The 23463-nt window shown below is 41.4% G+C and overlaps 2 protein-coding genes and 1 long non-coding RNA gene across 4 annotated transcripts in view; 2 read left to right on the top strand and 1 right to left on the bottom strand.

Moving 5' to 3' along the window:
- The window catches only part of ddr2a (discoidin domain receptor tyrosine kinase 2a), a 29845-nt gene extending 13291 nt beyond the window's left edge, over positions 1 to 16554 (top strand). Inside the window, exons 2-17 of the mRNA XM_069694806.1 lie at positions 415 to 528; positions 7132 to 7234; positions 7924 to 8155; positions 8470 to 8617; positions 9864 to 9966; positions 10500 to 10683; positions 11552 to 11792; positions 11920 to 11985; positions 12722 to 12858; positions 12971 to 13187; positions 13277 to 13509; positions 13587 to 13714; positions 13827 to 14024; positions 14105 to 14339; positions 14447 to 14596; positions 14677 to 16554. Of these exons, the coding sequence (XP_069550907.1) occupies positions 447 to 528; positions 7132 to 7234; positions 7924 to 8155; positions 8470 to 8617; positions 9864 to 9966; positions 10500 to 10683; positions 11552 to 11792; positions 11920 to 11985; positions 12722 to 12858; positions 12971 to 13187; positions 13277 to 13509; positions 13587 to 13714; positions 13827 to 14024; positions 14105 to 14339; positions 14447 to 14596; positions 14677 to 14808 (2589 nt within the window). The 5' untranslated portion in view covers positions 415 to 446 and the 3' untranslated portion in view covers positions 14809 to 16554. The remainder of the gene's footprint in view (positions 1 to 414; positions 529 to 7131; positions 7235 to 7923; positions 8156 to 8469; positions 8618 to 9863; positions 9967 to 10499; positions 10684 to 11551; positions 11793 to 11919; positions 11986 to 12721; positions 12859 to 12970; positions 13188 to 13276; positions 13510 to 13586; positions 13715 to 13826; positions 14025 to 14104; positions 14340 to 14446; positions 14597 to 14676) is intronic.
- Positions 16555 to 16821: 267 nt separating this feature from the next.
- On the top strand, positions 16822 to 21304 carry hsd17b7 (hydroxysteroid (17-beta) dehydrogenase 7). 2 transcript variants are annotated; one of them, XM_069694619.1, is made up of 9 exons: positions 16822 to 16868; positions 17090 to 17296; positions 17433 to 17525; positions 19294 to 19408; positions 20057 to 20251; positions 20345 to 20458; positions 20597 to 20653; positions 20732 to 20830; positions 20926 to 21304. In XM_069694619.1, exons 1-9 carry the CDS (start codon positions 16834 to 16836, stop codon positions 21055 to 21057), a joined length of 1047 nt encoding a protein of 348 aa, XP_069550720.1. In that variant the 5' UTR covers positions 16822 to 16833; the 3' UTR covers positions 21058 to 21304. The 2 variants fall into 2 exon arrangements, with proteins under 2 accessions (XP_069550720.1, XP_069550721.1); XM_069694620.1 differs by lacking the exon at positions 20597 to 20653.
- Positions 17059 to 21751, bottom strand: LOC138618708 (uncharacterized). Its single transcript, XR_011310753.1, has 3 exons — positions 21334 to 21751; positions 20395 to 20537; positions 17059 to 17274 (listed from the first exon to the last, which is right to left on the bottom strand). It is a non-coding gene; the product is annotated as an uncharacterized lncRNA (long non-coding RNA).
- Positions 21752 to 23463: the final 1712 nt, after the last annotated feature.

Genomic DNA, 23463 nt, shown 5'->3' with positions numbered 1-23463 from the left:
TCCTGCAATCACTGTGCATTTTTTTTAAAATCCTAAAGCGAAGCCTTTCACTGCAGTTGCATGTGAACTGAGACTATTCTGTCCTGTTGACATTGAGACATGTCCACAGTTAGAGTTTAACAGGCCTGCTCTCATGGAGTGATAAAGCACTAAATAAATGGAAATTCCACTGTTAGGTGGCAATTATTGTGTCTTTTATGGAGTGAAATAAAAACATGCTTCCAATTAACTCCTATTTTCCACTTATATATCTGAATAAATGCTTGGTTCCCATGAATACAGAGGAGTAAATACAAAATAAAATGTGCCCACTGGGCAGGCCACATCCTGAGCTACGTAGCCTTGGGCTCAAACAATATATGAAACCATCTATCGGACGTTTGTGTAACCTACTGTTTCTATCTTGTCTTTCAGGTTGGAAGTCTGTCTCTTTGCATGTGTTTGGGATGAAGCACCTGTGGGACATTCACTTCCTCCTGCTCGTCCTCCTCCACCTATTAGGAGCCGTCACATCGCAGGTCAACCCAGGTGTGTGCCACTGGGAGAAGACAAATTCTTCTGTTCTCCCATTTTTCTGGACTTTTGTGTCTGTATTCAAATTTCAGGCTGCAATGAGATCATACTCAACGGTTTATGAATACTATTAAGTGACTTTTGTGAGTTTTGGTTTGTGTTTTTTGGGTTTGGTGCTTCAGTCCAGCCGTCCAGACTGCGACTGATTCACATTTTGGATAAGTGCTGCTTTGTGGGAGCCATGTGGTCCCTTTTCTCTGGTTTGGCCTCTTTGATCCCAGCATGCACGCCTTTCCCCAGCTCTCCCTCCACTGTATGGGTGGTTTTTGTGATGTCGATGAAAAGGGAGCAATGATTTTTTTTTTACAAGGAAATAGAGTAGCAACATTTGGTGGGCAGAGGCAGAGTCAAGTAGGAACCAAAGAGAGCTTTTTAGTTTTTGTTGAAATTGTAGAAATACAGCAGATATTTGCCAGTAAAAACCCAGAGTTGGCTACTGTTTATGATTTCAGTCTCAAAGCTTCTGTCATCGGACTGAGTTTTCTTTATTGTTGAAAGAATAATGAATGATATACTCAGATTGAAACAGTAAGTAATGATAGTTTTGTCAGCAAAGTTCAAACCAGAGGTTACAGTTCACACTGGCCTCAAGCTGCCAAGCAGTGTTTAAAAAAACAACAACCCAACAGTGGAAAAAAAAACACCCCATCACTTCCACATCCTCCGGCCTCACTCCACCCCACTTCCACCTTCAAAATAAAACTTTTGACATCATATTCTGCAGTGTTTTAAAACCGTAAACCCAGTTTTATTTTGGGAGAGCATGAAATACAAGCAAACATGAAGTCATGATGACCGGCCCGGGGGTTTTCTGCTCTCTCAAATGGAGATCAGTCAACAGCGCTGAAGGAAAACTTAAAACATTTTTCAAACCAACCATAGTAAACTTTTTCAAAATGAAACTTTTTAACAGCAGCTGTTTTCCACACTGAATTTTGTCACCATTGATTTGCACACACATACACAAATACACACAGAGACGCATCACATGTAAAGACACATCCAGACCTGACTCACCCTGTTAGTCACTTATTTACTCTTTGTGCCAAAGCTATCAGAATATAACAGAGTTTTATAAGGAGTTCAAAGAAAGGGAGAAAATAAAAAGCGAGTGGGTGAGATAGAGATCAGTGTTGCTGAGATTTACTAAAATAATATGTACGTGCTGTGGTTACTTTCATGCATATGCTTCCTTACACAAATCTATTAATAGCTACATTTCTGATCTACTTAACTATATGTAAAACATTTGACCTTTTAGGATTCAGCACCAAAAACTTTGAGCATGAGTATTTAAAGAGCCATCTTCTCAACTACACTTTAGGATTTAAATGTTTGAGTTCAGTGAGACGTCTCCCTCTTGTCTCTCTTCTTTCCTTGTTTTTGTGAGCGTGAGCGTGTGCGTGTGTGTGTGTGTGTGTGTGTGTGTGTGTGTGTGTGTGTGTGTGTGTGTGTGTGTGTGTGTGTGTGTGTGTGTGTGTGTGTGTGTGTGTGTGTGCTTGCATATACCCGCATGCACACGCATGCTGTGGATCCAGCTATCCCACTGGAGTCTGTGGCTAATGCATACCAGACATTCTGACAGCAGGAAAGTCCATTCGAATAGGCTCTGTCTTTGCTCTGTGTGTGTGTGTGTGTGTGTGTGTGTGTGTGTGTGTGTGTGTGTGTGTGTGTGTGTGTGTGTGTGTGTGTGTGTGTGTGTGTGTGTGTGTGTGTGTGTGTGTGTGTGTGTGTGTGTGTGTGTGTGTGTGTGTGTGTGTGTGTGATTCCCAGTATTTGACCACTCATAAGTCATGGAAAGTACTATTTGTGCATCTGATCATGGTCAAAGTTCAACAAGTTCACTGTTCAAGACAATGTTTTGCTCCATAATGTGAACCAAGTGAGTTTTCCTCTCAGAAACCACCAGCGATCTTTTGAAATAAAAAATCATCTCCACTGTCACTAAAAGCTCAAATCTCAACCTGCTCTAATATATGGAAGCAGGATATATCCACCTATAATTCTGTCTAATGCTTTAGTTCTGCTGCATTGAGAAGAGGGTCGTTTTTCCACAGTCTGGAAATATTCATGGCTGAATTTAATAGAGCTGAGATGTTGAGCGATGCCAACTTTCCCCTGTTTAAAATTCCCAAGCAATGGAGTTATACCATCCCTGTCTTTCCCATTTTACTTGTGAGTGGGCGAACTTTATTTTACTGTGGAGAGGGAGGAGGTGGGGACATGAGCACAGGCCCAGGCAGAGCAGCCAAATATCAGGCAGTTTTTTTTTATTATGTGGGCTTCTCTTTGTGAGGGTGTTTAGAGTAAATCTTGAATGAATGAATGCAGCAAAAAATTTGGAAGCTCTTTGAATCATTAAAAACACATAACAGAAAGTATACAACGTTTGAAAGAATAAATAAGCTTACAGATGAAAAGTTTAATTCAATAAAATGCAACTTTGAAATTCAAAGATGTGTTTTATTGACTTAGTTTAATATAAGAAGCAGCTTACAGTCGCTAAATATAATGTGTTAGGTAACGACAAGGAGACACCAAGAGAAATTTGCAGAGTGAACCAAAGCCGTAAAATCGTGGGCTATAAAATCAAAACAATGACTTGAAAGATGCTAAAAATACTGTGCAGAGATGACAGGAATTACGGGGATAGTGAATAATTCTTAGAGTGAGACCCTTCTTACAACAAATAGTCATTTTATCCACTGTTGGCATACTTATGTACCAACACTCACTATTTTTAGTGCTTAGGGGCGTTCAGGCTGTCCAGTATAGAAACATGCAGTGTGTACCAGTACCCAGATGATGCACTCAAAACGGTCCAAAAGATTTGTGTGAAATGGTGGACACTTTCCACACTCAATGGTCGCCATCTTGGTGAAATAGCAGAAAAGGACTGAACCACAAATGACAAACTGTAAATCATTTTCAAATTCAGGCGTCTGAGGAAGCTGCGGCTGTTGCAGAACACTGCACTGTACTAACGTCTTTATATTTCAATAAGTACCACCATACTGCTGTTAGATAGAAGCCATCAGTGTGTTTATTGTGTGTGTTAAACAGAGGGCATGGAACCACGTTTGGGTAAAATAATCAAAGCTGGCAGATATGTTGGCAGGTGATGCATTCAAATTCTACAGACAACATTACCCTGTCAAAATTCAAGTACTACACAAGAGTCCTAAGATCACTATTTTTTTGTGTACTAAGGGAAATGTGTCATTTTGAACATGCCATTGATTATTGCAGCTTTGAAGCAACTGACTGTAATTCCCACTTGTGTCCACAGGGGCCACTGTTTAGCAGATTACAGGGTCACACATTAAGATGCAATGAAGTAACTTTATAGGCAATGTAACCAAAACTGCCCTGACATATACGGGACAGATATGTGAATATAAACATCCGTGAATCCGTGTGTGTGTGTCAGTTTGTCTGTGTGTGTTTTAAACTGCAAACGCGACAGAACAAGCCGTCCTTTCAGCAGTCAGGGTGCGGTAAAAATCAAGAGGTGAAAGAGAGGTTTGGCCTATTGCTCCTTCATCTCCCTCTCTCTCTCTTTATTCCTCCACCACACAAAGCTGGTATTTTTCCACCTTTTTCTGAGGTGATATTTTTAGATGGGGTTGCTGAATGTGAAGCCTGATGGGTGGTGGTGGTGTGCATGTGGTGTGTAAGGGGTAAAGCTGTGTATGTGTGCATCCAAATGCACACACTCGTCTGCCCCCACAGCTCACCCCAGGGCTCACCTCTGAGTGGGTTGGGTAGATAAATAAACACAGCAAAAACCAACATTTGGAAGAGTGGTCACACATCCGGCACAGCATACTGAAACCCACCTCTCTCTCTCTCTGACTCTCTAAGGATGTGGTTAAAGAATCAGATAATGTCTTCTATTTTCATCAATTATGTCACAACAATTTCTGTGTTTTTCCCGACTAGAGATGTTGTTGCACTGTTCTTTGTGAGTACACTCTATTTTTCTGGCAAGACCTCAAAGAAAAACGGATATCAGCTCAAATCGGGTGGCATACACCTAATCACTACATAATTTCCACTATTAGTACTTTTTTTTTTGTCTTTTTGACAATATTTCATTGTGAGGAAGTATTGTGGAAGTAAAAAAATAGAAAAGATGCTTCTCTTTGCTCACCTTGTTCTCCATCGTGAGTTCTGTTTACACTTCACCTCTGTGTGAATGAGGAGCGCCGACCACCTCAAACCCTACAATCTCCAGCTGGATAGAGCTGCAGCAGCAACACAGCAACACAAGGACAGATTCAACATTTCAGCTACTTGATGCCAATAATTACTATTCATAGTTTCCCACTTTGTTTTAATCTTATCCTCGTTTGATGTGAATTGTTTTTTGTAGTTCTTGAAGCCGTTTTTGCTTTACTTCAGCTGTCATTCCTGCAGTTTGAGCACTGCACCTATCACTGAAATGGTTTTGTAATTATGTAGCTCAGGATACCACTAATATGCTCAGAATATGAGACGCGTTGGCTGATTTCGGTTAATGTTAATGGTGCGAGTAGAAGAATCAGAGAGGAGGGGTGTAAACAGTTGGCGATAAATTGAGAAAGCTGGAACAAAGGTTAGATGGGAATGGCGATGGGAGGACAGAGAGTTTTTGTTTGTGCACCATGCATGTCACTGCCAAGATGAAGCCTGCATGCATGTGTGTGGTTCCATCTACGCATGCTTTGTGTGTGTGTGTGTGTGTGTGTGTGTGTGTGTGTGTGTGTGTGTGTGTGTGTGTGTGTGTGTGTGTGTGTGTGTGTGTGTGTGTGTGTGTGTGTGTGTGTGTGTGACACGTGAGCAGTGTATCAGGTCATCAGTCTTCATTTAGGCGTTTCCACATCTCGAATTTTAAGCAAATATTTGAAGGAGATGAAGAAAAGAGGAAGAGAGAAAAAGAAGGAACAGAGGAGGGACAGAGAAGGCCTTGAACCTCAAGCTCCGCTGTTGCTGGCATCTTCTCAAAGGTTTTTCTGTAAGACAAATAGCCAGGCTAACTTCCACCAAGAACTCAGCTGAAAGTTGCAACCCAACGCTGAGGCTCTTTCGTCCAAAAATGAGGTTGCATTGCGGTCATATCCTATTAGGTGGAATTATCAGTGTTAGACCCAAAACTCAAGATCAGCCCATACATTTTAAAAAGCGCCTTTTATCTTCTGATCTCTGAAACACCCACAAATCAGTAAATTAATACAGTCTTGTAAAAGGTAATCGATACCATGTAGGCTGCGTCGTGCTCAGTTAGCCACTAGCCCACTGAGTCTTAATAACATGAAGACTTTGTAAATCAAGTTGTTAACGTTAATCTCCTGTAGCCACTGAGGGGGCGGAGGAGAGAGGGGAGAGACCACACAGGAGGATGGGACAGAGAGGAGACAGAGAGAACGGAGGATGAGGGGGCGGAGGGGTATGCAGGAAGCAGAGGGCATATTGCTTCTATTGACCGCACAGTGGGGGCGTGATGGGCTTGTACCAGCCACCTTTGCCACACACACACACACACACACACACACACACACACACACACACACACACACACACACACACACACACACACACACACACACACACACACACACACACACACACACACACTAACACTAACTCATGCACATGTGTTTGATACCAGCACTGTTTGCACTGGCAGAAACACTCAATGGATCCAGCTTATTATTTCAATAAAGCAACCACAACTTGACAGCAAAGAGTGTGTAGTTGTGTCTAAGTGTGCGTATATGTGGAGTCCTCCCACAGCTCTACCCCAACCCCTTCATCCAGCGCTATCCATCATGTTTTGCAGGTTTCTTGACAGAAGCTGAGTTAAGTAGTTCTGTCTCAGAAATGTCTGAGAGCATCTGGTGAATGTTTGAGTATGGGTTCGAATATTCAACACCGACCAGCGCTGTGGTTGGTCTGAGAGGAGTTTGGGGACCGTATGTTTCAGAGTGTGATAACCATAACCCAGGTAAATATCGGGGGTGGAAAGACCAGAAGGTTCCTGCTTAAAAAAGAGGTAATTGTATATGTCAATTAGAAGCGGTTTTCTTATTCAAAAACTTCCATTTAAGGCTTTTTTTTTTTATTTCATAAGAACTCAATCAATATTCATCAATATTCATCAATATTTCTCTCAGCATTAAGGAGCTTTCGCAAATTTCATCTCATTGTTTAAGCGTCCAGTCTGTAACTTTTCACTCTCACTGTTCTCATATTACTACTTTTACGTGCAGCAGGCTGCCAAAAACCTTTGAAAACTATCTACATGCCACCTGTAAATGGACGTTACTTACCACCATTGTCAATGTTTCCTTTGCAAATTCAGTAACACAAACAGGACTGGTTCTTTTCTTCATGAGAAATCTTTTTCAAATGTTGACTTGTAAAAATAAAAGAGAAGCCAACACCAACAGAAATGTCCTATTTTCCTGGTTGTGTCATAACCATAAGGCTTCTATGTAATTCTGGCCTTCCCAAAATTGCATAATGGTCATAAAGTAAATTAAAGGAAAATAACAGCTTTTACTGTAACTGTTTCAGGTGTGTGTCGGTATCCTCTGGGGATGTCAGGAGACAAGATACAGGATGAGGACATCTCTGCCTCCAGCCAATGGTCTGATTCCACCGCTGCTAGATATGGCAGGTAGGTCACACACGCACGCACGCTCACACACACACACACACACACACACACACACACACACACACACACACACACACACACACACACACACACACACACACACACACACACACACACACACACACACACACACACACACACACACACACACACACACACACACACACACACATTATCAGAGTAAACATACTATGAAACGTGTGTGGGTGGATGGTTTATCCTGCAAGGTGGCTCTGCCTGTTTATTTGCAGTAAACCACAAACTGGGGTATCAGTTCTACTTACAGCTGCATGATTAAGGAGGCGTGTGTGCGTGCGTGTGTGTGCGCCTGTAGAACTTGGGTGGCCTTCAGTAAGTATTAGGATAATGGTGTAATATGCTTTCCCCATCCATCCTGGCTGTATTTTCAGTCTCCCCCGCTCCCCTTCCAGCCCCTTGCCCAAAATTAACACTTTAAGATGAATTTACGACGCAGCCTTTCACCAAGGTGTTTTCATAACAGGCTGCAAGAACTCACTTCCCCCAACCGAACTCACTTTTAGTTTCCTCTCACCTTTTCCTCTCCATCCTGTCCTAATTTTTCTTCTCCCCTTGCTTTCTTCCCCTTCCTTCTGTAATTCTCATGCGAACATCTACCCACTGGTATTTCATCTTTTCTCCCTCCGTCTCCCTTTCTTCTGTCTCTCCAGGTTGAACTTCGAGGAGGGTGACGGCGCGTGGTGTCCGGAGATAACAGTGGAGCCAGACAGCCTGAATGAGTTCCTCCAGATTAACCTGCGCTCGCTTCACTTCATCACCCTCGTGGGCACCCAGGGTCGTCACGCGGGAGGCATCGGCAATGAGTTTGCCCAGATGTACAAGATTAAGTATAGCCGAGATGGCAGCCGCTGGATCTCGTGGAGAAACAGGCAGGGCAAGCAGGTACATTTACCCATAAGTCTGTCCTCTACACTGGCTGGGATGTAATGTGTAAAAGTTTTTATTGCTTGGATGACATTTTATGATATACTGCATTTTGACCTTTCTAACAAACTTCTGATAAAAAAGTACACTGCTTTTACATCGTATTTTATAGCCTGTCATTGCTTCCTTGATGTGACGACGTGTTTATATAATAGATAATGAACTGATTCATTGATTCTGACGAGGCTATAACTTTGTTATCACACGGATTGCATACCCAGTCATTCGGTCATAAATGTGTATCTTCATAGATGTGTTTGCTTCATGTGTAGGTGATTGAAGGAAACAGGAACGCTTATGACATTGTGCTCAAGGACCTCGAGCCACCCATCATTGCTCACTTTGTCCGCTTCATGCCTGTCACAGACCACTCCATGAATGTCTGCATGAGGGTGGAGCTGTACGGCTGCGAGTGGCTCGGTAAGTGGTGGGTCAGGTGGGGAAAAACGCACAAGTGAAGAAAAGATAACTTATGAAAGTCAAGCCAAGACCTGTGGGGGAAATATCGCAGCTGAGCGGAAGCATCGATCCTCACCTTTGAGTCCATAAAGATAGAGAGGATCAGCTGATTCTCTGTCACCTATTCATGATATGCAGACTACTGTTTAACCAAAACTGGTGTACATAATAATCATACCACTAAGTATGGAACAAGTGCTTTATATTCCCATTATTCCCCTCAAATCTAAGCACTATGTAACTTTGCTTTTCATTTATGACGGGGAGAGTCAGCCAACTGTGGTACTGTTTTAGTTCTTCTTTTTTTTGTCTCACCTGTCCCTTGAATATCATGAGGTCTGGGCTCAAAGTAAAGTTGAAAAGTGGCAGATATCAGGATGCACTTTTAGTGACCGCTATGGCTTCTTATGCTTTTTTGTGCACACATACTTGTCCAGAATTCTTGGGTATACCTCATTCATCAATCATATTAAAAGTTCTGCTAAAACTTAGCATGACTGTACATTATGCATGTTATCTGAATATGAATAACAATGAGTTCTAGAAAGTCTGGTACGGCAGAAATGTTTGTCAGGCAGACTTTCAGGGTGATGTGAGCAACATTGTTGAGATAATGTAAAGCATAAGTATGAATCGATAACATTTTGAAATGTTTTTTCATGGTTAAATTGAAATGTTATCAAACTAGAGGAAAACAAAGAAGAGAGGATATCATTTTTAAACTGTAGTTTCATTAATTGCCATTAATGATGATATTTTCAACTGTCTACCTGAAGTTAAAAGAACACGGCACAACAACTAGTGACAAGAAAAGTAGAAACCTACATTAAATCTTTAATTTCTCGATTCCATATTCTGTGACAGCTGAAACTTTATGGGCAGCAAACAATTTGGGACAAGTGCCACCAGGTTCCTTAGCATCATGTGAACTGTATACTCTCTATCTGCTTGTCCTTGTGCTTCATTAAACTAATTAAATATCGAACTATTACTTTTTTGTAATACATAAATGGAAAATTCCCTCCATCACTTGTGCAAATTGGCTTACTGGTAGCTACGGTGACCTTAAGTTCTCAAAAACAATCTCAAACAAACTTGGTGGTTTTAAACAATGGTTTTATGGCCAACATGGATGATGGACCCACAAAAAGTCCATTGAGGTTGAGTGGACTGATCTTAAAAGTGAATAATTTTGTTTGTTTTACAGACGGCCTCGTTTCATACAACGCTCCAACGGGAGAACAGATGAGCTTGCCTGCTTACCCTGCTTTTCTCAATGACTCTGTCTATGATGGGGCCGTCAGCCACAGGTTTGTGAGTGTTTTGTGATTCCTTCCTCATTGTCTTCCTCTTTCAGACACCACGGCACTGCTTCGTCTTTCCTCACATCCCTCAATTCCCCCCTTTTACCTTGTTGTTGCCTGGTCACCATGGTGAAAGAAAAACGACAGACAGTGATGAGTTGGTCATGGTGGTTTACTGTTAGGCAATACCTCATGGGAATGACTGAGTCAACCCTGCTTGCAGAATTTCAAAACCGGAATGAACCAATCAGGGTCTTTTGTTGATAGTCGTGTTTGGATTGTGGCACCGGTGAATAATGTCCTCCATGACACAGAGCTTCTTTTCTCTGTCAGGAAACAGTGCAGAGGGAAAAGAAAATGGCCCATATTACAATATCACAGCCAAAAGCTGGAGAGAGGAATTAGTTGTGGTGATGCTGCCACCCAGTGTTGAATGTTTGTACATTACAACAGAAGAGCTAGGACTTTGAAAAGAAAATGTGTTGCTCGGATGTTCTCTGCCTTTTTTGCCCCTTACACTCTGCCTCTCTGTTTCTCAGTATGACCGAGGGCCTGGGCCAGCTGACGGACGGAGTGTGTGGTCTGGACGATTTTACACTCAATCACGTCTACAATGTGTGGCCAGGGTACGACTACGTGGGCTGGAACAATGAGAGCTTCCCAAGTGGATTCGTTGAGATAACGTTTGAGTTTGACCGTATACGAAACTTTACCACCATGAAGGTGAGGTTCCTGATCAAATTAGGTAATAATGCCTTGGCCTGAAATGCAGAACTTGTGTGAGCTCCACACCTTCAGGATCAAACAACTTTTTATTAATTGTCCTGTCATGTCTTGTGATACAACATATGCTGTTTGTATTGCACAAAGTTGTAACCACTAATTGCACCTTTGCATCTGCCCATTAAAACAGAAGTACAATAGAGCTCATCTACAAAAGGTGTACCGTAGGATCATTATGCGCAAAGCAAGCAGTTTGATTTATTCTCAAAAGTTTGATTTTAGTCTTGAAATATAATTTTATTCTAGAAATATTATTTCAACTTTATTCTCGATATTTCGATTTTATTCTTGACTTTTTTCTCAAAATAGTATTTCAATTTTTTTTCAAGACTTTCTGACTTTTTTCGACATGTATACTTTATTCTTGACATGTCAATGTTTTGCTCGACTTTTTTTCTCCACATTTCGACTTTTTTCTTAAAATAGTAGGCCAGTTCAACTTTTTTCTCCACATCTCGACTTTTTCTCGACATTTAACATTTTTGCTCAATATAGTGTCAACTTTACTCTCAACATTTCAACTTCTTTCTCTGCATTTAGACTTTTTACTCAAAATAGTAGCTCAACTTTATTCTCGTCATTTCAAATTTTTTTCTTGACTTTTTTACAAAAATGTTGACTTTTTCTTGAAAAAGTATAGTTCAACTTTATTCTTGACATTTAGACTTTTTCCTTCACAGCAAAATTGTAAAAAAAAAAAAAAATCCCCCTCCACTTTTTTTCCCTTAATCTTAATAACCCGTCATAATTCAGTATTGTCTCCCTGAGCATTAAAAACAAATCTCCACGTGGCTTTTTTCTATCCCAGGTCCACTGCAACAACATGTTCTCTCGGCGCGTCAAGGCCTTCCGCCAGGTGGTTTGTTACTTCCGCTCCAAATTAGACTGGGAGGCCGTGCCCCTCTCCTTCAGCCCGGTGGTGGATGAGAAGAATCCCAGCGCACAATTCGTCACCGTCAACCTGGCCAATCACATGGCCAGTGCCATGAAGTGCCAGTTCTATTTTGCTGATGCCTGGATGCTGTTCAGCGAGATCACCTTCCAGTCAGGTACACACTGAACAACTGTGTGTATAACATGACATTCTTGTATATTTTAATTTTTTCAATTAATGTTTATAAACCATCAAGAAAACTGTTTCATTTTGAGTTTGATGAGATCAATCTCCCTTTTTAGATACAGCCATGTACAACACAACACTGGCTCCTCCAAAGCAAGGACTAACACCTAACACACAACCAGGTTAGTGATCGCAACGTTCACACACACACACACACACCCACCCCACTTGTATGCTACTAATAATAGACAGACTCGGTTAAAAATCCTGTGACAGTTAAACACCTGGCATCTTCTTTTTTGGTCACACCCAACACCTTTATCTGAGCATTTGGCCGTGATAGTACACAAACACAGCATGCAAACAATCCACTTATTGATATTGTGTTATCAGAAAAAAATACTGCTGTCTTGCAGTGTATTGACAATATGTAAATGAATTATAAATAGTGGCAAGATCGCATGTATGTAATGCCTATTTTATGAAATTAGTGTGTGGTAAAGATTTGGGACAGACTTTATGGCTTAGGAAAAGCACTAGGTGTTACTAATAACATTAATAAGTCATGACAGTGTGACAGTGAGCCAACGTGCACAGAACCAGGAGACTGAAACTGAAGCAGTTACATGCATTTAAATTTGATCCATTACACCTGTGTTCTGTGAAAAAGGCCTGTAGACTTTTCCCACAGCAGGCATAAGCCTTGTCACTGAGCCGTCATGCACAATACAAGGAGTCTTTTATTGTCCGCCATGAAATCTATTCTGCTTTTACACATTTTACAGAATGTCTGGTTATTGTAAATGCTTTAATATACTGATTTAACAGGGAAGATGGCTACCACATGTTTTGCATGCATGTAGAGAGTACGTTCTCTTCAAAATCTCTCAAAGGTGTCTCTCCCTGTTCTCTCTCCAGAGGATGACCCCACGCACAAAGTAGATGACAGCAACACAAGGATTCTGATTGGTTGTTTAGTGGCCATCATCTTCATCCTTGTGGCCATCATTGTCATTATCTTGTGGAGGCAAGTGTGGCAGAAGATGTTGGAGAAGGTGAGCTCATCACTGATTTATTAAATTCAATAATTTTGTTATATACTTGTTAAAGTTGTCCTTCGGGAGGTGGTCCGATCTGTCCCTTCACCCCCCACGTCCTGTATTCTAGGTCTCACGCCGGATGCTGGATGATGAACTAACTGCTAGTTTGTCAATACAGAGTGAGACTTTCGGCTACAGCAACAACCCCAACCAGTCGAGTACAACCAGTGAACAAGAGTCTAATTCCACGTATGAGCGCATCTTCCCTCTCGGTCCAGACTACCAGGAGCCATCTCGCCTCATTTGCAAGCTGCCGGAATTTGCACAGAGCTCAGAAGAGCCCAGTAAGTGGACACACACATCTGCTTCAATACACACATCCATTTAAATTGATTTGCACAGTCAAATATGCTCAACTTATTTTGTTTTCCAGCTTCAACCAGCACAGCGGCCTCTAAATCCAACACAACCACTGTGGTCCAAGATGGCGTCCCTCACTACGCAGAGGCAGACATTGTAAACCTGCAAGGTGTGACAGGAAGCAACACATATGCCATCCCTGCAGTAACTATGGACCTGTTGTCGGGAAAGGATGTTGTCTTGGAGGAGTTCCCACGAAAACTACTCACGTTTAAAGAGAAGCTGGGAGAGGGCCAGTTTGGAGAGGTGGGTGCTGTTTGCCTGTCTTGAAGATAGTAGCACAAGCCGAGTGATGAATCTCACTCTCGTTGCCTCTCTTTTAGGTACATCTGTGTGAAGCCGAGGGAATGCAGGAGTTCATGAATAAAGAGTTTTTGTTTGACATCCCTGAAGACCAGCCAGTCCTAGTGGCTGTCAAGATGCTCCGTTCAGATGCCAACAAAAATGCAAGGTATGGTGCTTCTTAACTGGAACTGAGATGAATCGTAGAGTATAAACGCGACTTTAATATATTTCTGACTTATTAAGTCGTTTAACTCCTGCAAATTGTTTTGTGTTTGTAGGAATGACTTCCTGAAAGAGATAAAGATCATGTCACGTTTGAAGGATCCCAACATCATTCGCCTGCTCGCTGTGTGCATCTACAGCGACCCGCTCTGCATGATCACAGAGTACATGGAAAATGGAGATCTCAACCAGTTTCTGTCCCGCCACGAACCTGAGGGACAACTTGCTCTGCTGAGCAATGCACCTACTGTCAGGTGAGTAAGTGGCTAATGTAAGTAAATGTTGTTTGTATTTTCTTCAGAGCATAACAGTACCTCTCCCCATTCTTCTCCAGTTTCAATAATCTGTGCTACATGGCCACTCAGATAGCCTCAGGGATGAAGTACCTCTCTTCTCTAAACTTTGTCCATCGAGACTTGGCCACACGGAATTGCTTGGTGGGAAAAAACTACACAATAAAGATAGCTGACTTTGGCATGAGCAGGAACCTGTACAGTGGCGACTACTACCGCATCCAGGGCAGAGCAGTGCTGCCTATACGCTGGATGTCGTGGGAGAGCATCCTTCTGGTGAGGACTGCTACTCACATTTATGTTTCTGCTAATATTCCCTGGAATTTAACCAACATATTTCCAGTTGGTGCAAGAAAACATGCTTAACATCTTTTGTTCTGCAGGGTAAGTTCACCACAGCTAGTGACGTGTGGGCCTTTGGGGTGACCCTGTGGGAGATCCTAAACTTCTGCAAGGAACAACCCTACTCTCAGCTCACTGATGAGCAGGTGATAGAAAACACGGGGGAGTTTTTCAGGGACCAGAAGCGACAGGTGAGCATCGATACGAGCATTTCTCAGAGCTGTGAACACAATTGAATCCCTGTCTTAATTCCATGCTCCCTGTGGTGCAGATCTACCTGCCTCAGCCTGTGCTGTGTCCAGACTCACTCTACAAGATCATGTTGAGCTGCTGGAGGAGGAACACAAAGGAACGGCCCTCCTTCCAGGAAATACACAAAGCCCTCGTGGAAATGCAGCCTTAAGCCAGTGCGATGTTTAAGACAGAGATTCCCAGTCTGCTCATCTCTAGAGGAAGACGGCGCATGACAAGAGTAGCTGACACAATCCAGGTTTAAGCTCTCTTGTTTCAGTGGAGAAACAGGGTGGGAGAGGGGCACCGGTGGGCTCCAAGCCACGGTTTGGGAAACACTGTTTCATGGACTTAAGACACGGTGGAGATGGACTGACATTTGGTGTGTGTTAATGAGCACAAACTGTTGGCTAAGATGTTTTTATAGACATAGAGGTATTATTATAAAAATCTATTCTGTCTTATTTCACACCATCCTTTGAACACAAACAGAAACATGTTTAAGGACATGAGCGTTGGTTGTCTTTTGAGGAAGACAAAATTTGATGTAGCATGTGACATTTGGCACTTTTTAAACTATATTTTAATTTCAATTGTTAATATTGGTTTAAATTTCCCATGTTACAGTGTTTGAAATATTAAAATCCGTGTTTTGTTTTGGAAGACTGCTTGAATGTAGAAAGGGAAAAGTGCAGCAAACCATTATTGTCATAGCTCCAATAACTTCAGGTATTTAGAGTAACGAGAATAACAAGGAAATATCAAGTTTGAATTCATCTCCCTGCAGTTTTCCAACCGTGATTTGAACATGAAGTGTATATGACTGTGTATTTTCAATAGATAAGTCTAAATCTCAAATATCAATATTTTGTATTAATATTTATATGTTCATATGTGTTTGTTCTGTTTATGTTCTGTTGATATATTTGTGTATTGATATGCTCTTTATTCGGAGTATCACATTTGATTTAATTTTTCCTGGTTACCTTTTTGATTTATACATTATTTTTTTTTCCTGCTGCAAACTGTCTGAAACTGATCATAAACCAAGATCAGCAGCATGCTCTTTGGTAACTGATGAGGTATTTTCAAGATGCTTGTCATGAATCCAGGCTATGTTTTGGCCATGTGCCGTTTTGGTTTAACAGCATGTGTTTATAGTCAGCATAATTGGAAAGGTGTTACGTGTGAGTGTGTTGTGGATGTTGAACAGAAAATAATTCTTCTTTAGATCACGAATGCAAATGAATTGAGAATGTTGACCGCAAATGTTTGATTGGACTGAATGAGATCACTTTCCCAGTAGTTTATAGTAACTCAGTACCACAGTTTACGAGTCATCTGGTTTATAGTGTCGGCAATCACTTAGATTTTTCTGTTAATGAATTATTGCTTCTTTTCATTTTTTCCAGTTGTCCATCTAATTCTTTGCAATCTGTTTTTAACTCTGATAGCTTGAAGCTTGTATTGCACACTACAGTTTCAGCAAGTTAAGCTGTATTTACAATCTCTGCCATCTTTACAAACGCCTTTGTCCCACTCACCTTGTAAATCAGAGACACTCATTGTTGTCCTGATTATTGGTATTTTTAACTTTTAATGTGGTAGCTAAAGTTTTTTGAGCAACAAAAGTGTACACGTTAGATATGATATTTGGTTTAGAGACAAGTTTGTGAAGCATGTGGTAATTTTCATCAGATAAAGACATCTTTTAATGGCATGTTCAATCCTCTCGGTGTAACAGATCAACTGAGGCCAGATGTATAGCTCTACAAATGTAATGGCACCCTGACAAAGTCCTCATTTGTTTAATTTTATCACATCCTTGTACTCAAATGTTTATATTTCAGTGAGAATGTTTTATACATGTTGTAAACAAAAGTTGTACATTGATTAAAAAAATAAAAATAAAATTCAAACAGGGAATTCTATCTCTTCTGTCTCTTGTCTTATTTACAAGTACTGAATTTTTCATATGATGTCTGTGTGGGCTGTCCTTGTAGCTGAGCTGAGCGGTATCAGGATCCCATTGGCTGAGTGCTGACATAATATCCAATCAAAACATGGAGGCGGAGTGAAACTTATGGCTCCACAGAGCCGAAAACCACTCCTCAGATCAGACTCTGAACTTGTTCCTTTAAAAGACTTTAAGCTTTAAATGTAACGATTTCTTTGTTGGCAGATTGAGCTTCACACGATGAAGAAGGTGGTTTTGGTGACGGGGGCAAATAGGTAATAACTTTATTTATTGTTTTTGGTACAAACCTCAAGTGTTAGGATCTTCACAGAAGATTCCTAAAAGGAAAATGACTTACTACAGACCATATTATTGTATCATTTCTTTTATATATTTACTTCTTTTTTTTTTAAAGACATTCCCAGTTAATACAAAAATGTTGAAATCCTATAACACTATGTTCGATTGTAGTAATAATGTGTGGTTTCCCTTGCAGTGGCATTGGCCTGGCGCTGTGTGAGCGTCTCCTCTCACAGGACACCGAGGGTCTCCAGCTATGTCTGGCCTGCAGGAACATGCCCCGGGCCCAGGCTGCCCGCTCTGCCCTCCTCGCCTCTCACCCAGCAGCCCAGGTGGCCCTGCTGCAGATGGACACCAGCAGCATCTCCTCCGTCATCAGCGCTGCACAGGAGGTTAGACACAGGTGGGAGCATTGGACTCAGCAGCACGGAAGTCTAAATCTACATTGGCATACTCAGACAGTCATCAGCACTGAACAGGTGGTGCTGCTAGTTCTTTGTGTATAATAGACAGTGAAATTCTGTGCCACATATCTTCAGGTATGACCGGCTGGACTACCTCTACCTGAACGCAGGCATCATGCCAAACCCACAGTTTGACATTAAAGCCTTCTTCAAAGGCCTCTTCTCCAGGTACATTGTTGATTTAATGCTCCTGGCTTCTGTAGCTCCTCTAAATCATTCAATATTCACCACACCTTACACTTTGTCATTCCCAGATAATTACAGTGCATCCGGAAAGTATTCACAGCGCTTCACTTTTTACACATTTTGTTATGTTACAGCCTTATTCCAAAATGGATTAAATTCATTTTTTTCCCTCAAAATTCTACACGCAATATCCCATAATGACAAAGTGAAAATAGTTTGTTTAAAATTTTTGCAAATCTATTAAAAATAAAGAATGAAAATATAACACGTACATAAGTATTCACAGCCTTTGCTCAATACTTTGTTGAAGCACCTTTGGCAGAAATTACAGCCTCAAGTCTTTTTGAGTATGATGCTATAAGCTTGGCACACCTATTCTTGGGCAGTTTCTCCCATTCTTCTTTGCAGGACCTCTCAAGCTCCATCAGGTTGGATGGGGAGCGTCGGTGCACAGCCATTTTCAGATCTCTCCAGAGATGTTCAATCGGGTTCAAGTCTGGGCTCTGGCTGGGCCTCTCAAAGACATTCACAGAGTTGTCCCGAAGCCATTCCTTTGTTATCTTGGCTGTGTGCTTCGGGTCGTTGTCCTGATAGAAGATGAACCTTCGCCCCAGTCTGAGGTCCAGAGCGCTCTGGAGAAGGTTTTCATCAAGGATGTCTCTGTACATTGCTGCATTCATCTTTCCCTCCATCCTGACTAGTCTCTCAGTTCCTGCTGCTGACAAACATCCCCACAGCATGATGCTGCCACCACCATGCTTCACTGTAGGGATGGTATTGGCCAGGTGATGAGAGGTGCATGGTTTCCTCCAAACATGACGCTTGGCATTCAGGCCAGAGAGTTCAGTCTTTGTTTCATCAGACCAGAGAATTTAGTTTCTCATGGTCTGACAGTCCTTCAAGTGCCTTTTGGTAAACTCCAGGTGGGCTGTCATGTGCCTTTTACTGAGGAGTGGCTTCCGTCTGGCCACTCTACCATACAGGCTGCTTGGTGGAGTGCTGCAGAGATGGTTGTCCTTCTGGAAGGTTCTCCTCTCTTCACAGAGCAACGTTGGAGCTCTGTCAGAGTGACCATCAGGTTCTTGGTCACCTCCCTGACTAAGGCCCTTCTCCCCCGATCACTCAGTTTGGCCGGGCGGCCAACTCTAGGAAGAGTCCTGGTGGTTCCAAACTTCTTCCATTTACGGATGATGGAGGCCACTGTGCTCATTGGGACCTTCAATGCTGCAGAATTTTTTTCTGTACCCTTCCTCAGATCTGTGCCTCGATACAATCCTGTCTCGGAGGTCTACAGACAATTCTTTGGACTTCATGGCTTGGTTTGTGCTCTGACATGCACTGTCAACTGTGGGACCTTATATATGTGTCTTTCAAAATCATGTCCAATCAACTGAATTTACCAGGTGGACTCCAATCAAGTTGTAGAAACATCTCAAGGATGATCAGTGGAAACAGGATGCACCTGAGCTCAATTTTGAGTGTAATGGCAAAGGCTGTGAATATTTATGTACATGTGATTTTTTTCGTTTTTGATTTTTAATAGATTTGCAAAAATTTCAAAAAAATGTATTTCACGTTGTTATTATGGGGTATTGTGTGTAGAATTTTGAAGGAAAAAAATGAATTTAATCCATTTTGGAATAAGGCTATAATATAACAAAATGTGGAAAAAGTGAAGCACTGTATACCTATACTAAACATCTATTTCCCATGCTACCTTTCTCAGATTTCTATTATACTTTTATTGCAGGAATATCATTACTATGTTTGCCACCGGTGCGGGGATTCTGAGGCAGAGGGATGGAGTCACTCCTGATGGCCTACAGGAAGTTTTTGCGACCAACCTCTTTGGTCACTTCCTTCTCGTGAGTCACTGGTGCTTCAGAATAATGTGGCATTTCAGTCTGATCCGTGTGTCAAAGGTGGTCCAACAAAAGCATGCTTCATCCAGTTTTCTACACTAAGGGTATTTGTCCTTGATGGGACAAAAACAGGTGATACTGGATCTGTCTGTCACTTAGCAACAATGGTCATTAAAAATTAACAGCATGTACTGTTCTTGCCATAAGGTCACCGTGGACAGTGTGAATGGTATTAAGTTTCCATCAAAGAGTAACCTTCTGAAAGTTCCTCTTTCAAAAATTATGGATCCATCTGCTGAGATGAAAACATGTTTACCTTTAGACAGTGACATAATATTTTTTGGTAATATCTTCTTAAAACATTCCCTGAAGCTCACACTGGAAAGAGATGTCCTTATTAACCTTTGAATTTAACAGATAGATGTTATTCTGTGCATTCATGCATGAAACAATGATTAAGATACAGTGATTTCACTTGTTTCTCACAGAAATCAATCAATTATCTGAAACCAAGTTTAATTTTATTCAAATGAGCATTTGGCCTCGCTTTCTTCTGCTTAAAAGCAACAACTTGGTAACCAGTGTGAATTTTTTCTTTTGTTTTCAGAAAATATATGTATTGTAATGTAATGCTGTGGTTTTCTGGCCCAGTTCAGGGAGCTGGAGCCGGTCCTGTGCCATGCGGGCCGGACCTCTCAGCTGGTTTGGACCTCCTCGAGTAATGCTCATCGCTCGGCTTATAACCTTGAAGACATGCAGCACCAGGGCGGCGCCCAGCCTTACAGCTCCTCCAAGTACGCCTCCGACCTGCTCAGCCTGGCACTGAACACACACTTCAACAAACAGGTCAGCTCTCATGCATCTCACAGGCTAAGTATGACTGAGATGAACATTTTTTTTATGTTGATCATAGTAATCCTGCTGTTTGTTGTATTCTAGGGTTTGTACTCATCTGTCATTTGTCCTGGTTTTGTAATGACCAATCTCACCTACGGCATCCTGCCCTCTTTCCCGGATTTCCTCTGGACGCTGCTCATGCCTGTCTTTTGGCTTGTGAGTGCAACTCTGACAGTGGTATTGACACACACCTGTTTTTCCAGTTCGGGTTAATGCTGTGTTGGCTGCATGAGGTCTGAAAAAAACCCAGTAAAGATTTTTTGGACTTTATCTGTCTTTCTTTCATGCACACAGATAAGAATGTTCACCAATACTTTCACATTGACACCTTACAATGGAGCTGAAGCCCTGGTAGGTATAACACAAAAATGATCATTTTCTACACAGTTCAGTCCAAATTCATGCACTGGATCCTGCTCTTCCTTTCAGTTTTGGCTGTTTATGCAAAAGGCTGAATCACTGGACCCATATGTCAAATACCACAGCTTAACATCGGGGCTAGGAAACAACTACACACAACCACGCAAGGTATGGACGGGGAAATGGTCCAACCATTAAAATATGAAGTTAAAACAGTCTGTAATTCATGTGGTGAGTTATGTCTCTTCTGCTCTTCTTTCCAGATGGATATTGATTTGGAAACATCAGAGTGTTTGTATGAGAAATTACTGCAACTAGAGAGTGAAATGAGGAAGAAACTGAAGGACAAAGAAAAGGAAGTCCACAGAAGTCCTGCAGCATGTGAATCATCTTGATACATGTTATGCTATCTTGGATGGAGAGCATTTTTATTGCTGTCCCGCAGTGTGCTCTGGCTATCAGACCCAACAAAAATAACAGTCATCTGTCTGATACAGCGCAAGATGGACTTTACAGCAGGAATAGATGAGATACACTGACTCTAAGAATTTTAAGATGGATTTGTTGTTTCCATCTGTCTACAAAAATAATGTATGTTGTGAGTGTTTGGGAAAGAGTTTACAATAAAAAAAAAATGAGCATTGCGTGTTTCACCTATTCAGTCCACTCACTTTGCAAATTATGAAATCCAACGAGGAGAACAGAACAGTATTAAAAAAATATGCCACATTCAGTGTCTCTTCACCTTATGCAGTCCATGGGGGACTTTCTCCAATCCGGTTGCTGATCCCATGATCCTCACGAGAAAATGCAGTGCAGTCTGTCAGCAGACTATCAGTATCGTCCCAAAAGTTGACATATGTGGTCTGTGTGAGCCCCTCTGCGGTGTACGGCGGTGCCTGAATATGCGCACAGGCGCACCTGGAATTCTGCTCTGGAGGTATTGGGGCGCAGAACCAGCTGTGATCCCCGTGTTCCTCGCTTTGTTTCCCCGTCCCGGACTCCTCCTCTGCTCCGCTCAGTTTCGGGTTGCAAAACGTCCAAACCATCCCGCAGAAATAGACGAAAAACGTGCCCATGACCATAACCATGAGCGCGTAGGACTCTATCATTGCTTTGGTGATTGGAGACGTCATTTTTTTTTAAATGCGCCCGATGATTCGGTGGACTTCTGAAAGAGTGTTCAGGAGAGAGTGTCAGTGCATCCTGGGGGTTGAACCACTTCAGTACCACTCTGTCCAGCACCGCGAGATAAGACAATGAAACGAATGATAGCTTTTGAAGCTGATCATAGGATAAAGGTCCTCTGACAGTTATGAAGGCAAAAACTTCTTCTTTTTTTAAAAAAATATTAAACTTCAGCTAAGCGGATAATGTTAGGGGTTAGAAAGCTGCACTTATATTCAGATTTATTTATTTAACTTTTCGGTTTATTGTAGCCTAAATCAAATAGACTATAACAAGGTATATGTTCAGACTTAGTTTTGTTTGCTTTCACTTTCTGATGTTAATCTTTATATCACATTAGTTAAACTTTTACTAGCAGACCTTAATACTTATTCCAGGCAGATTCAGCTGATTGTAATTAGAAATTCTGCAGCCAGTGAGGGCAGATAGAGGAGATCTTTGAAGGTTAACTTTTAATCCTGTTTGTGTCTGGTTGTCTCTCCTAGAGGTGAAGCCAAAATACCTTAACTGTGATATTTGCATGTTTGAGATACAGATAGTTTTTGAATGAATGTAGTTGACTATTTAAACAGACTTTAACTGGAAGTATTCATTTGTCTCTGACAATCAAACAGGAAGTTGCCCCTAACCAGCCCGTCAGCAGCCAGGCTTTAACTTTTCTTATAAGGCATCAACAGCCACAACTCCCAAAATGCCACCAATAATTAGACACATTTGTTAGTGTCTTTTTCGGGATTCAGATTAAAAAAAAAATTAAACCAGGTTTAAAAACTAACTGCTAGTTTGAGGCTTATACCCAGAAAATAAACTTAACTGAATGTTTTCTATAAATTCTTTTACAGAAAATTGTATATTTTGTTGATCACCTTTGTTTTGGTTTTTTCGATTTTGTTTCTCTGATAGAGCATAATAAGTGCATTTGCAATGTTGACTGAAATCACTACTGTGACCACTGTGCACAAACATCATTCGAAGATTTGTTAAACATTTTTTTCTGGCACTTTCACGTTTATTTTGTAGGGACAGAAGGCTTTTCCCATAAATGAGGGGATATCATGCAATAAACGTTCAAACTCAAAACTGGGGACTTTGCAATATTCAGCAAGGTGTAACGTCACATAATGCCGTTGAATAAAATCATGTTTATTCAACGGCATTATGTGACGTTACATCTTGCTTGAAAACAAGACATACCCCCTCTTTCAAACCTGTAAAGATCATACGTGAAACTTAACACGTATGCACCAAATAACTGCAACTTGTAATGCACAACTCATGGTGTTAAAACCTCCACTGTACCAGCATCGAGAGGACATGGGGATGAACCAAAGAAAGGGAAATCTGGTCAAACCATTGAGCCTTTGGTTATAAAAGTCCCCAAATTGCACCATTGTGGACAGAACCATATTTGCTATTGATCAGGTTTTATAGCAGTAGACTTTATCTAAATACGAGTGTGGCATGCTGTTCACACTTGCAATGCATACAGGGTTTAAAGGGGCCTGGGGCTTAGTGTAGTCTGAACCATAGACATATAGACGAGCCTGATTTAAATGTCACCACAGTCGGTCAGTGTTGAGTTGGTCCGCTTTGACAATTATGTCAGTTGTATT

Source organism: Brachyistius frenatus, unplaced genomic scaffold, assembly GCF_029030835.1.
Source record: "Brachyistius frenatus isolate BFR_SWC_R1_liver_20210118 unplaced genomic scaffold, ASM2903083v1 Contig_18, whole genome shotgun sequence".
Taxonomy (NCBI): Eukaryota; Metazoa; Chordata; class Actinopteri; family Embiotocidae; genus Brachyistius; species Brachyistius frenatus.
This window is presented reverse-complemented; position numbering and strand designations above follow the sequence as displayed.